This window comes from Alosa sapidissima, chromosome 23 (genome assembly GCF_018492685.1).
Source record: "Alosa sapidissima isolate fAloSap1 chromosome 23, fAloSap1.pri, whole genome shotgun sequence".
Classification (NCBI taxonomy): Eukaryota; Metazoa; Chordata; class Actinopteri; order Clupeiformes; family Clupeidae; genus Alosa; species Alosa sapidissima.
Genome location: NC_055979.1, coordinates 14,352,430 through 14,366,245, shown reverse-complemented (window position 1 = coordinate 14,366,245; position 13,816 = coordinate 14,352,430). Strand labels below are relative to the sequence as shown.

The window sequence follows — 13,816 nt, the reverse complement described above, 5'->3', positions numbered from 1 at the left end:
ACCTTTCACGTTCACACTCAGTTGGTTGATAAGATCAAGTAGCTTAAGCTGTAAAAGAAAGAGGGGTACACAAATTCACATCACTCAATAATTACCTTCGACTTGGTCTAATTTGATACTCTGTAATGGCAGCCAGCCGATTATACTTTTTTTTTTTTTTACAAATGGAAAAAATGGAACAAAGTTACGGTTTTTAAAGACTTCTGTGTATAAAAACATTGCAATTCCCGCCACATTCAAAACTGTTTCAAATAGGAATGTTCCACTTTGTCAACTATGTAGGGGAAAGTTGTCAGGAATAATTATGGTTTAATACAAAACAAGAACAATTAAGACTCGAATGGCTCTATATTGCAGAATATTTTCCAAAAAGTATTAAATTAACACTGCAAGGATATGCAGATGCTACTGATATAGTATCATCATCAAATGTTTTTTTTTAGTGTTAGTCTACCGATTCTCTTTTTCCTCTAGGCCAGCAACTGGCCTTTCTGAAGAAGATTTTTACTGTGGTGTGTTAGTGAAGGGCGGTGCCTATGCAAGCAGAACCAGTAACTAGCAGGCTTGCTAGTTAATTAATTAGTCGGTTAAAATACATAACTGACATTAATTTACGCAGTATTTGTTTAATTTATTTTTGTCCGAACTAGATTAGCGCTCACCATCCTTCTCTTTGACATGGAAGAAACATCGGTAAGTTTAAGAGAATATTCTCTATGCTATCCAAATTTGCTAACCTGCGAATAACGTTAACGTTATGCTAGCAGCAATCGAAAAGTTAGACTTAGTTAGCAAATGATCGGGAAAGATGAAGTTGTTAATGCTGATTTCAATGTCTAATTAAAATGAAATCTGTTGAATGTCCATTGTTTGCTTTTGTATGTACTTACTGCTGTCTAATTTTGCATTTATTTGATTTGGCTACATTAAAGCAACAGTAGGCTGTGTAGATTGATTTATGTCAAACGGCTAACTGTTCACCACAGTTGAGATGTAGCAGAGGTTACCTGTACATTGATTAAAATGAATGCAGAGTTTACGATTAACAGTCTGACTGCATAAAACAGACTGCATTAACAGTCCAGATTAATTTAACGGTATGTATTCTGGCACAGCTGAGCAACAGGCAGTGTCAGTGGGTGCCATGTTATTTTGTAACATTGAACGAAAATGTCTTACTCCTTCAACCAGACCCAGACCACCCCTTCCTCCCCCAGCTCTGTCTCTTCGTCGGATCACAGTGTTCCCTTAACCTTACATCATGCCCCACGGTTTGGGACAGTCATTCCCAATCGCATATTTGTTGGTGGAATTGACATAAAGGTAGATATCTTGAAACACAAAAAGCAGTTGCTCTCATTGCTCTTGTGTACAAAGCGCAAAATAAGTGCACCACGTGTATGAGAGCATCTTACAAACAGTCGGTTAATTGTTTACCTTTGTCACACCTGTTGTTATGTCTGCATGGAACCATTTGTCTCCACAGACAAATGAAAGCGATTTGAGGCGTTTTTTCTCTCAGCATGGGGCTGTCAAAGAAGTAAAAATTGTCATTGATCGCGCTGGAGTGTCCAAAGGGTAAGTTAACTAATTACCAGAACATTTTGTTGTAGTTGCTTCTATGCACAAGTTCATTTTTGAAGTATTTATTTTCCCATGGTCTTTTGTCTGACCTTTAGGTATGGCTTTGTCACCTTTGAAACTCAAGAAGATGCTCAGAAAGTCCTTCAGGATGTAAGTTAAACTGTCCACTTTGATCCTCCTTTCAACAGAAATAGTGTATATAGCTTAAGGAGAATTTCAGTTCAATACTCTTAATATCAAGAGCTTGGTTCTCCTCTTCATGTTAGAATAGTTATGCATTTACACAGCTATTTCTGCTCTTGGCACTCAGTGTCAGTTAGCCACATTAGCATGTTAGCCTGGCCAGATGACCCTCTGGTTAATCCAATGGCCATGCCAAGGCAGTTATCACGGTTTTGATTACATATGGTGGGGTTAATGCTTTTCAGGGTGTGTACTTGGGGCACACCCCACACATGGCCTCTTTTGCCTTAACCACCAGGCGTCTTGCTACTCCTCTTTCTCTCTCTGCCTCTCTCTCACTCTTACTCCCTCTCTTTTTTTACTGCCACCCCTCTCACTCCTGTCACTATGCTTTTTCTTCCCATTCTTGACCTGCTACCCCTTTGTGTTGCCCCTACACATACACACACCCTTCACCCCCTCACCTTCTCTTTTCTCATGCCTCAGGCTGACCGGCTGTCTTTCCGGGACAAGAGGCTCAACATCGGCCAAGCCATCCGCAAGCAGCAAGTGGGCATGCACTGTAAGAGATATAGAGCTTTTGGACAGCGGAACATTTGTAGTTAAAATCATGTTTTTGAAGTTTACTGCTGTGTGTGTGCATCTCCGTTTATGTTTTGAATATTGTATTCACAGTCCTCAAGCAAATATATGTATTATATTGTGTTATAAATCATACGTAATTACATGAAGTAAATTGCTATTCGCGTTATGACAATTATGAAAGCAGTCTTTGTGTCTTCATGAAGTTTGGCATATACATACTCCTTGAGGTAAAACGTAAGAGTTTGTATTGCTGGGGGTTTGCCTTATCTTCAAACCTGTCTCTTTCATTCAGCAGGTGGATTTGTGATTCCTAATCTTAACCCTGCTACGGCTTTCCCTGGTCCTTGTGGCACCATGTACCTCACCACCTCCACGGGGTACCCCTATACCTACCACAATGGGGTGGCATACTTCCACCCCCCAGAGGTGAACACTCCTGCCTCACACTGGCCTGTGAGTCCCATGCTCCTTACTGTTGGACACAGTTTTTAATGTAATACATCTAGAAATCTGACATTTAAATATTTAGCAAAGTTGAAGAGAAATGCAATGAAAAGTGTTGTTATTTCTATATTTGTATTGTATACTAGATTTTTTATTTGAAGTATTATTATTATTGTAGTATAAGTATTTATCTTTTAACAATTAAATATGCTGTACACCCAACATCAGCTTAACATCAGCTTTATTTAATGTGTGTGTGTGTGTGTGTGTGTGTGTGTGTGTGGGTGTGTGTGTTTTAGTCTCGTTCCATGTCTGGGTCCCCTGTCATGGTTGCTCCCTCTGCTCCGCCAGTCTACCCTCAACCTGCTTACCACCATGCTTACCAGGTTAGACCTCAAGCATCCAGAGAATGGTTGACACTCACTCCAAGCATCTGACATCTTACACTGTAGAACAATGTTCATATCGTGCAAATATGTAATCACTCTGAAATGAGTGTTGCAAACTGATAATTAACAAGGTCCATTGTGCGCTTATGAGGAAAACAATTCACAATCAAGAGTCAAATAAACACCATATTATGGAATTTATTTTCATATGATTTTATACAGTTTTTAGAAAATAATTTTGCATCTTGTTATTTAATGCAAAATACAAAAAAAGTGGTTAGATAGATCTTGTCAATTCTCGGATAACAAAGACTTTCACACAGCTCATTGTGTAATTTCATGGAATTCATTTAAAAACATAAATCAAATGTGCATCATGTAGATATAGTTCTGAATAGTACCGTTGTCATGGTGAATCACAAGTTTCTGTCTTTTCTTCTCTATAGGCTCCTGCACAGTGTGTGCCCACAACTCTTCAGTGGAGCATCCCACGGGTACAGAATTTAGAGTTTATGACTGTGTGTGGCAGTGATGCAGCTGAACATAATGCTCTTTGTGTTTGTACAGTATATGTGTGTGTGTTTGCTTATGACATGTCTGTGTTTATTGACACATACGTGCATGTGGTGGTATGCCTGTGTGTGTGTGTGCAGTCTCCAGTGCCCCCTAGCCCCATCCTGTACATGCAGCCCTCTGATCATCGCTACCAGCCTGTGGAGATGCCTGCTGACGTCTCCTGCATCCAGACCTCCATCCCCCTGACTGAAGCCTCCATGCCAGAGGTACACAGGCCATTGAGTAGCAGTAGCAGACTCTGAAGAGCCTTAGCAGGCTCTGTCCCGCCAGGGGTACATGGCTCTTTTAGTAGCAGTATCAGACCCCGAGTAGCAGTAGACCGCTCTCTGACATGCCAGAAGTGCTTGGCCGATACAGTAGTAGTAGTAGCAGGCTCTTCAGAGGTATACGGTCCATAGAGTCTATGTGGATCAGCTCCACTCATTATCAATGAAGTCTATTCCAGACAGTTGCCCAAATAACCTGACTATGAAATGTACATGATATCACTAAATGATAAAGATGAGATTCAACTCATCTTTTGTAGTCATTTTAGTAATTACTTAAGTACAGTTTGACTGTGTAAAACAATATGAATGGATTGGCTTGTTGTAATATTTCATTCTAAAATCTTATTTCCTCCATGTTGTTTTGAAATGTGCTCTGCCCCCTAGCAAACCCACATGGATCACATGGTTCAGCCAGCATATCACCACTTTTACCTTCAGAATCCAGCCGGAATGGGACCCATTATAATACACCAAGAAACAGGAAAGGTCAGAGTTTGAGAAGTGCATCACAGAGATATGTCCATTGTTTTCAAGTGTAGTTTTGTTTTACAGTAATGCCTAAATGTAAAGTATGTTTTGTGCATTGCACTAATGACTTGAATTAATGTTGTATTTCTATTCCGCAAGAATTAGTGTCTTTACAAAAATACAACTAAAATGTGCCTCAATATTAATATTGTGTCTTTGTGTGTGTGACAACTGACACAGGAACAGAAGTTCCACTCCACCAGGCGAGGGTTTCCTCACTCCCCCATCAGTCTGAAAGGCAGGTGCAGCCGCAGCCCCCACTACACCCACCTGCGCAAGGACCACGTCGCCGCCGCTGCTGCTGCCGAGCTGACCGAGCTGCCTGTCCAGCAGGCCACCGAACCCCTCAAGTAAACAGGAAATAGGAACACCCCCGCACTCCTTTGCACTTCCTCCTCCTCCATCCACACTCAGAGTTACTCACTTCTACACTCACCTCTTCCTCCATATCTGTCCTCTCCACACCCAAACAATTGAGTACAACTGACAATCCCTCCGCGCAACTGCCTTAAGCCACACCATGTCACTTGTACCCATTTAGTACTGTGTAATTCCACTGTTGATGTTGCATGTAGACAGTGGAGACTCTACCTTTCTCATTGTTCACCTTTCACCCACCTACCATATGCCACATAACCCACTACACACGTCAGTCACTTCTCAGCTGCGATACGTCATGCCACCTGTGCCTTTAACTACAACACACTATCTTTATACAAGAGCCCCTCTGATTTGCATGAGCCCCTGACATACACATACACCTGCTGTATGCCACACTACCCATTTTTGTACCCAGAGGTCACCTCTAGGTGGAGCTCTATTACTCTACAATACCTCAGTGTTCTGTGACATTACAATGCCTTTACTTCCTCACAATATCCCTAACTCCATGTACCTCAGTCTCCTCTTATCTTCCTTATGCCAAGCCGTTACTCACTGTCTGTAGTGCTTCAATATCCTCAATATCTCAGGACTCCTCCTGACGACTCACTGACTCACAATATAAACTCAGGGACGAGAGCAATGATTACCAGCCTGCTTTATTCAGCTCTGAAGGTGCACCTACATGCTTTGATAAACCTATGGAAAGACTGATATTTGCACTTATATGTTTAAATCCATCTTAAAACCTTTTGGTTCTCATTTTCACAGTGATCTTACCAGATAATACAAAGCCTCAGACCAGCAAAGACATTATTCAGAAAGGTTGAGTACTACCCATTGTGTACATATAGCTTTTCAAAACTATTTCCTTCTAGAATCTCTCCCTGTAAAGATCTTAAGAACACTTGTTTGTTCCACAACACTCCCAGAGTTCCATAAAATGCTCTTGAAGTCGATCTCAGAACCCATCTCAAAAACACTCTAGAATGTCCTGTATGTGAAGTTGTTAAATTCTTCAAATCACTCCTAGTACAATCCACACTTTCATTAGAGTACAGGATTTTCATCTGCCTTTCATGTTTAATATAACTCTCAATAATACCATGATTTCTAGATATAACCTTATTAAGATTCTCTTTTCAAAAGCAAGATGCTAAAGTGTTTTTACACACACTATACTGTCATATTCATCAAGGCTTAGCATTTAAGGATATACGTTTACTCTCAATTTAGGGCTTACAATGGACTCTTAAATGTATCTTGAGTTCTTGAATGTTGTATCAAAGCTATTGATTACCAATTATTACCTTGCACAGTAATCAGCCTTATTAACATGTGGAGTCTTTGTCATCATATTACTTTTTTTTTAGAAGAATGTGTGCTTAGTTTCAGAAGGCGTATGTCAAATAATAATATATTTATATCAGTATGCTAGATGTTTTTGTATAAGTACTTTTTAAACAAAAATTACGTTAGTATAATTAGTATGTGCATTGTGGGATGGTAGGTATAGAACATTAAAATGCACACAAAAAAAAAAACACTAAGCAAGAAGCACCAAGTCCATCCCTCTGTAGTACATTATATGGAGTAATATGTTCTTCTTGTAGTTTCTTAAAATGTCATGATAGATTATTTCAGTTCAAAATGTGTGATAGTAGCAATTCAGTGGATGTTTTTTATTTGTTTTTGTTTTGTTTGCTTGTTTCTTTTTTTCCTGTTGTAGTGTATTTGTTTTTACTGACTATAGCCTTTTTGTCTGAACGAAATTCCACTGAGAACACTTGTCCCTAAAACATACGTCTGTAAATGGCATGTGCTACAGTACAGATTGTCCAGTTACACCAGTTTCTCATGTCATTTAGTGTTGCTTCCTCTGGTTTAAAAGTGAATTGCCGTTTTGGGTTGATTCAGGTTAACTTTATGCCTTTATTAGACACCATGTTCTGTCTATCAAGCCATAAATAAGGGAGTTAGCTGTAGTTCAGGCTAGTGCCCTGGTTGTTTAAATATTAAAGCTTAAGACTAAAACACCCAATTCAAAAACATATAATGGAAAATCAGACTAAATCATATATGGGTCAGTTGTTGATGTACTCATCGTTTTAGTGCATTATGCATATAGATCAAACTGCATTTCTAAAACTTTTTGGTCTACAGTCAGCTTTAGAAGATTTTAAAAGGTTTATTACATTGATTTCTTTGAGTTCTTGTCCTGACTATGGTTGAAGTCCCAAGACACTGGGAAGTAAACATGACTATTGTATGAATATTTGTATGCCATAGTTGTCATTTTTGTAAATTAAACTTGTTTAACCTCACAGACATCATTTTGTTACTGCCTTGCTTAGGAATATTTTTGAGGCTTTTTTTTTTTATTTTGTTTTTATTTGATATGATGTTCCAATAAAGTTGTCAGCTATTGATTTTACTCTATACTTCTGTTAAATTTTCAAGTGCTGATATTTGTAGTTTACATGTTAATGTGATTTATTGTTAACATGTTAACACTATTTGTAAAATATATTTTACAAATACTACACATGCAAATTAAAATGTTGGGCTGTTTACGGAATTCAAAACTTCTTAATAAAGAATGACTTAAGTAAAGAAATCCTGAATGTGTTTTTCAGCATCTTAGAACAATTAAGCAATACACATTATCTGAATAACTGTAATTTATTTCACATATAAATGTCAATTATGTTTTTGTTATATGACAATACAAAACTGGGACTGTATTAATATACAATATTCCTCATCCCGGTTAGAAACAATAAGTTAAATAAATGACCTTGGGGAGGTGGAAAGGAAAAATAGATAGAGCTGAAAGAACATGTCGACATGGCTAAGCGAAAAATACAGTGTTCTCTCAAGACTGAGAAATGTGTTTAATTCACCCTTTAAAGAACAGCATTGTCCTGCAAAGTACCCACAGTGTCACCTAACACTTTTTTTTTTGTTTGTTTTTTTGGTTTCTCCTCACCAGCCAGCTGATTATAACTGTCCATTTACCACATGGTAAAGAATTCATCTCACACACACACACACGTGCACACATATAATGGTAGTGTTCATTTGGCAAATATAGAATCTACAGGTCTATGTGTTCCGAATTCCAGGCAGGAGTGCAACAGCCTGTATGTTAGCATGCGGTGGAAGGCAGGCAGTGAGATAGTTAGATGGTTTTTAGGAGGGTGTGCTAGTGCAATCGGCCCAGCATGGACATATGAAAGTTGTGGATGTAGTAATGTCACCAACCAAGGTATGCGTGTGCTTTTCAAGATCCAGGATGGAGTGACAGTCTACACTAGTTTTGGCACAATAGACATGATCTAAACCCACATCAAGGACCTGTTCTTGAATGTATGGAACAGCAGCAAGTGAATGAGCATGTCTAAGGTACTTGGCATTGGCAGTGTGAGTGTGTGTTTGTGTGTGTGTATTTGTGCGTATGCGTGCTTCCTGCTTGTGTGTGACGAGCGTTTGGTCACGTCCGCCTGAGAGGTCTGTTCGAGCTCCTCAGGCGTCACTTTCTCCAGCGCCAGGGCTTTGTCCAGCTTCCGCGTCCTCCTCTTCCTCCATGATGGGCACGATCAGATTGTCCTTTGACATGAGGTTGTACTTCATGACGAAGCGCGTGAACCTGTGGCACAGGAACGTCTCATTCTGCACAGAGACAAAAAAAATAACCATCACTTTCAAACTAGTGAATCAATTTGACAAAACACTTCAATTATAAAATAATATCTATTTTTTTAAAGACAGTATTCGGTTATTAAATCATGATGCAATAACAGGCTGATAATTCTCTTTCCGGGTCCAAATGCTCTCGGAGCCGCTCGTTTTTCTCCAGACAGTAAAATAAACTTTTTCCCCCCACTATGCAGCCTTTAAGAAAGTTGTCATCCTACTACTCACTTGCCTCAACCTAATAAAATCCTATTTTTTCGCAGAAGCCTGGACGTTACCCTTGATTATATCAACTGGCTGCAGTGCACAGCTACAGTAATTACTCTGTTAAAGTTACAGCGGAGAAAATAAGTATTGAACACAGACATTACAGACTACAGACATTAGTATTAATTTAGGTAATCCACACATATTAAAAAATCCAAACATTAATGTCCCTAAGTAGAGTTATGAGTAAAAAAGTGGAATGGCACAGGGAAAAAGTATTGAACACACTAAGAAAAAAACAGTACACAAAGGCAAGGAATGGCAAGGAACGAGCTGGAATCTATACATAGTTAGAGAGTAATTATCCCTCCTATCTGTGCAAATTAATGTAAGCTGGGTTTGTACATATTGATGAGCTATAAAAAGGTTTTTCGTTGCCAAGTTGTCACACAAGAAACATGTCATGATGGGTAAAAGCAAAGAGCTCTTCCAAGACCTTTGCAACATTATTGTTGCAAAACATATCAATGGAACTGGTTACAGATGCATTTCAAAACTTCAGAATCATCCAGTAAGCAGTATTGGAGTCATTATCTGCAAGTGGAAGGAACATCACTGCATCATCAATCGGCCATGCACAGGATCTCCTCACAAGATTTCTGACCAGGAAGTCAGATAGTCAGAAGTGTAGCCTAAGAGCCAAGGACCACTCCAGAAAGACTTGGAGGCAGCAGGTTCAATTGTTACAGAGAAAATCATAGGTAATGCACTCCATCGCCATGGCCTCTATGCACACTCACCCCACATGACTCTATTACTGAAGAAAAACATGTCGAAGCTCATTGAAAGTTTGCTACACAACATTTGGACAAGACTATGAAATACTAAGAGAATGTATTCTGGTCAGGTGAGAGCAAAATTTAACTCTTTGGATGTCATACTACACACCATATTTGGAGGAGAAATGGCACTGTGCATCACCCTAAAAATACCATACCAACAGTGAAGTTTGGAGGTGGGGGCATCACGGTGTGGGGCTGTTTTCCATCTCATGGTACTGGCAGACTTCATACAGTTGAAAAAATGATGAACTGGAGCCATTTTTTCTGGGAGAATCTTGCCATCCACCAGAACAATGAGGATGAGACATGGCTAGACCTTCCAGCAGGACAATGATCCAAAGCATTCAGCAAAGGAAACTCTCAATTGGTTTCAGAGAAAGGAAATTCAGGCCCTGACTTTAATCCAATTGAACAGTTTTGGAAGTTACCTAAAGATCAGGATTTACAAGAGGGACCCCTGGAATCTTCAATATTAAAAGACTATCTGTTTAAAAGAATGGGCCAAAATCACACCTGAATACTGCGACTGATTAGTTTCGTCATAGAGGAAATGCCTTGAAGCTCTCATTACAAATAAAGTTTTTTCCACAAAGTATTTAAGAAATTTCAGTAGGTGTGTTCAATACTTTTTTCCTGTGGCATTCCACTTTTTTACTCATAACTCTACTTATGAACATTAATGTTTGGATTTTTTTATATGTGTGGATTACCTAAGTTAATACTAATGTCTAGTGAAAATTTCATGCAAATAGCCTCACTGGAAGTATACTTACTGAAAAAAATGTTGACGTGTTCAATATTTATTTTCCTCGCTGTATGTGATTTTGTTTTACCCTCACTAAAACGGAAGTGATTGTGACAAGGTTTACAAATTGCGAAAACCGGCTGGCTGCACTAGTTAACGTCTTTTGACAAAAAAGCGGTTGGGCCTGTGACGTCGAACTTAACAACTGAATAGCATGAAATGAGTACACAAATATATATATATATATATATATATATATATATATATATAGTACCCAATGCAAAAAAGCTTGTTATCTCTCAATGTGCATACCTCATATTTATCAAATATCTGGCGGTGGTGGAAGTAGGCATGAGAGAATATCCTGTAGATTCGCCGACAGACTGAACCCAGCTTTGCTACAGAAGATTCCTTAATACTCACTCTGCAAATAAAGGGAGTTAAGATTATATTACAGATGCCTATTCATGACACAGTTGACTATCATTCTAAACAAATTCTTGAGATTAAGAAAAGGAAAATAGTAAGGAACAATAAAACACTGAAGTGACAGCCAGTTAGTATACCATAAAGTATACCTACACCCATAGAACCTTAATATGTTAATCCCATTCCTCGCTCCACACACAAACAATATTATGCGCTCACCTGCTAGGGAAATATTTGTTACTGTTCAGCAGGCAGGCAGCTCCATCCAGGGTGTGTCTAGTATAGTCAATGGCAGGACACTGAAGATAAAGACAGAAACCGCTCAAAATGACAGACAAGTTTGTGAAAGTGTAACCAACAACACTGTTTACCGCTTACAGATCATTGTGACTGAACATAATATTTCTCTGGAGTGGATATCTCTCCCAGGCATATTAAATAACAAGCCTAGTGAAATGTATATGTATCTCTAGTGGCTTTCTGGGAAATAAACCCATGTTGTTAGAGCCATACAATACAATAGCTTTACAACTTACAACCCTGAGAGAAGTTTCTAGAACTCATATAGGGAATGGCCCCTCTCACCTCTTTGGGCGTCTTGTGAGCGGCACAGAGGAATATCCATTGCTCTGTAGCAGTCATCTGAGTACATGTGTCTGGGTGGCACTCTCCCTGTGAGCAAAGGAGACAGACTTTACCAACAAATACACGACAGATACAAGCATAACAGTGGCCTGAGCCTAGACAATTTTGGATGGTACCTGAAGTTTGACAGCAAGTCCATTGAGTTCAAGGCAAAACTGCCTATGGGGAGAGAAGGAAAAAAAGGGAACATTTTTTCCTGTTTTATATGCAGTGGAGGTCTATGCACCCTCTCCCAAGGGTGGGTCTGTAGGCCATTTTGGCATGGCCTATAATCAAAGCATTCAAACAACAGTAAAATAATTAACAGGCTAAAACCAAGATTAACTTCTAATCTTCGCTATACCTCCCCAGTGCACACATAAACGTTTTAATTTACAACAGGCAAGGGTGTGTTTGAAAGGTCACTCACCTTAGATGCTCATACTTCCACACGCCCTCGTCCTGTCCTTCCGGAGGCTCCAGAATGTGTTCTATGTTTGAGCAGTCTGAGCGAATATTTTGTTGAATGTACTAGAAACAAGTGTCGTCATTCAACATTTGCTAGACGTTTAATGACGCATGCCATGCAAAACATCTCAAACTCACTGACTTACATAATTTCAAGTCTGCAATGTAAAGTTAAAAATGAAACCTCACCTGTTGCACAGCCAGTGTGCTGTCCATTTCCTCAAAAGATTCATCGGGCCAGTTGTAAAAATTCTGCATATAGAATTATACAATTACAAAGAAGCTCACTGTTACTTGATCAATTTGAACAGCAATCTCCTACAATTGGTTAAGCAATGGCAAAATATCACTGTCTACCCATAGTCCACCTCATGGTTAGAGACCATCGATGGTCTACCTAAGTCACTTTACCTAAGTGTACAACACAAAGCTTAACAGAACATTGATCTTTCCACCGCCGATAACTGCACCCAGTAGTCTTTGGTTACTAGTAACATGTTCATTAATGCTGATGTAATACCTCCAGCAATGCTATGAACTAGGCTAACGTTAACTTAGGCTACTGCTTACCAAACTGACTGTTGCTCATTTAAACTACATACAGAACAGCTAGCATCTTGCTAACATAGTTGAAGTAGTAGCACTGATCAGTGATCTTGTTGACAGCAGTGGTCGGATAACTTTAGCCTTTCACCAAACAGTGAAAGGCAAAAGTTATCCGAACATCAGATAACAATTAAGCGGCTTTCTTACTGGGGCTAGCTAGTATAGGCCTACTATGTTTGTTTAGTTTACCAGCTAACAGTTAGCTGTTTACAGGCTAGGGCAGGCCACAATCACCAGTCAACAGACTTGACATCATCACAAGCTGCTATGAAAATCTTAAAAAACACTTTCTTGTTCATAAATACATGTTGACCATTACAAATATCGGTCTTCTAAGTTCTCTGCAGGTCATATATTGTACCTTCGCCTTGGTCCCTGGACGATTTCTCCTCAGAACAACTGTACCCTCGGCCATGACCATTTCGCCAAACTGTCCCGGATATGACACATTCCAAAAGATATGCTGCACGCGACCACAAGAGGTGCCATTTACCCGATTAGTTAGGTGGTTCCAGAGAATGTCTAATAAGTCCGTAGGCGGGCTCTGGTGGTTCTATCCGGTTCTATCATTTCAAGTAACCTTTGTTGACCTACCGTACCTGTCTTAATCTGCACGCATTAGAAATAACAAAACAAAATTCAGCCGGGTTACTAAATATAAATAGGTAGCCTACTATGTATACCACACTTTCCAGACCTCTGCACATTGATTTTTTCCCCAAATATATGTCCATAGATAGAATATACCTCCTGTAGAGGGACAAAAAAGTGCCCTGTTGTGTTTTACTTCAATGAGTTCATCTTCTTGTTTCTCCTGACGCTTTAGTCGTGACAGCAAATATTCTGGGGCTCTAGCAAGGACTTTTGGGGGGAGGGGGGCCCATCGCTATCAAGCCGTTTGGAGTGTCCTTGCAGCTGTCCTTGGGGGCCCATTCCAGCTCCAAGCCTGGTTTGCCTATTCTGTTGCGATGTGTTCTGCCCTCAGGTGTCCAATAATGTTGCAAGTCAACCATTCTTAAACCTGACTTTTACTGTAATTCTAAACTCGTTCTTTTATCATCCTGGTTGTAGTTTGAGACAGGTTTGTGGCGAATCAGCATGACATTATTTTTACTTGGACACTACTGTATCAAAGCTATTGGCCTAAAAACCAAAAAGAATTTGAATTTGGGAGGAAATACAGAGAACATAAACACGTTTCATGTTTCCTTATTGTGACCGGTTGACTACACCCAGACATCTAGAAGACGTCAAACTGCG

At 39.5% G+C, this 13,816-nt stretch overlaps 2 protein-coding genes across 4 annotated transcripts; one reads left to right on the top strand and one right to left on the bottom strand.

Annotated features, from left to right (window-relative positions):
* Window positions 1–459: 459 nt before the first annotated feature.
* LOC121698746 (protein boule-like) lies at window positions 460–7,353 on the top strand. 3 transcript variants are annotated; one of them, XM_042081090.1, is made up of 11 exons: window positions 460–693; window positions 1,192–1,323; window positions 1,487–1,578; window positions 1,680–1,734; window positions 2,254–2,329; window positions 2,645–2,778; window positions 3,096–3,182; window positions 3,632–3,679; window positions 3,839–3,967; window positions 4,415–4,516; window positions 4,739–7,353. In XM_042081090.1, the coding sequence occupies exons 1-11, from the start codon at window positions 679–681 to the stop codon at window positions 4,910–4,912; spliced, it is 1,044 nt and encodes a 347-aa protein (XP_041937024.1). In that variant the 5' UTR covers window positions 460–678; the 3' UTR covers window positions 4,913–7,353. The 3 variants fall into 3 exon arrangements, with proteins under 3 accessions (XP_041937024.1, XP_041937022.1, XP_041937021.1); XM_042081088.1 differs by having other exon boundaries at window positions 473–693; window positions 2,648–2,805; XM_042081087.1 differs by having other exon boundaries at window positions 487–693; window positions 2,645–2,805.
* Window positions 7,354–7,602: 249 nt separating this feature from the next.
* LOC121698747 (MOB-like protein phocein) lies at window positions 7,603–13,070 on the bottom strand. Its single transcript, XM_042081091.1, has 8 exons — window positions 12,918–13,070; window positions 12,140–12,202; window positions 11,913–12,013; window positions 11,620–11,662; window positions 11,444–11,530; window positions 11,078–11,157; window positions 10,742–10,853; window positions 7,603–8,611 (listed from the first exon to the last, which is right to left on the bottom strand). Exons 1-8 carry the CDS (start codon window positions 12,975–12,977, stop codon window positions 8,465–8,467), a joined length of 693 nt encoding a protein of 230 aa, XP_041937025.1. The 5' UTR covers window positions 12,978–13,070; the 3' UTR covers window positions 7,603–8,464.
* Between the last annotated feature and the right edge of the window lie 746 nt (window positions 13,071–13,816).

Bases quoted from the DNA above. Each gene is read 5' to 3' on its own strand.
- LOC121698746 (XM_042081087.1), top strand. The intron at 3,183-3,631 runs GTTAGACCTCAA...TCTTCTCTATAG, and splicing joins CTTACCACCATGCTTACCAG to GCTCCTGCACAGTGTGTGCC. The intron at 3,968-4,414 runs GTACACAGGCCA...TCTGCCCCCTAG, and splicing joins CTGAAGCCTCCATGCCAGAG to CAAACCCACATGGATCACAT.
- LOC121698747 (XM_042081091.1), bottom strand. From the start codon at position 12,977: ATGGTCATGGCCGAGGGTACAGTTGTTCTGAGGAGAAATCGTCCAGGG. The intron at 12,203-12,917 runs GTACAATATATG...TTCTATATGCAG, and splicing joins GTCCAGGGACCAAGGCGAAG to AATTTTTACAACTGGCCCGA. The intron at 10,854-11,077 runs GTGAGCGCATAA...CTTTATTTGCAG, and splicing joins AACAAATATTTCCCTAGCAG to AGTGAGTATTAAGGAATCTT.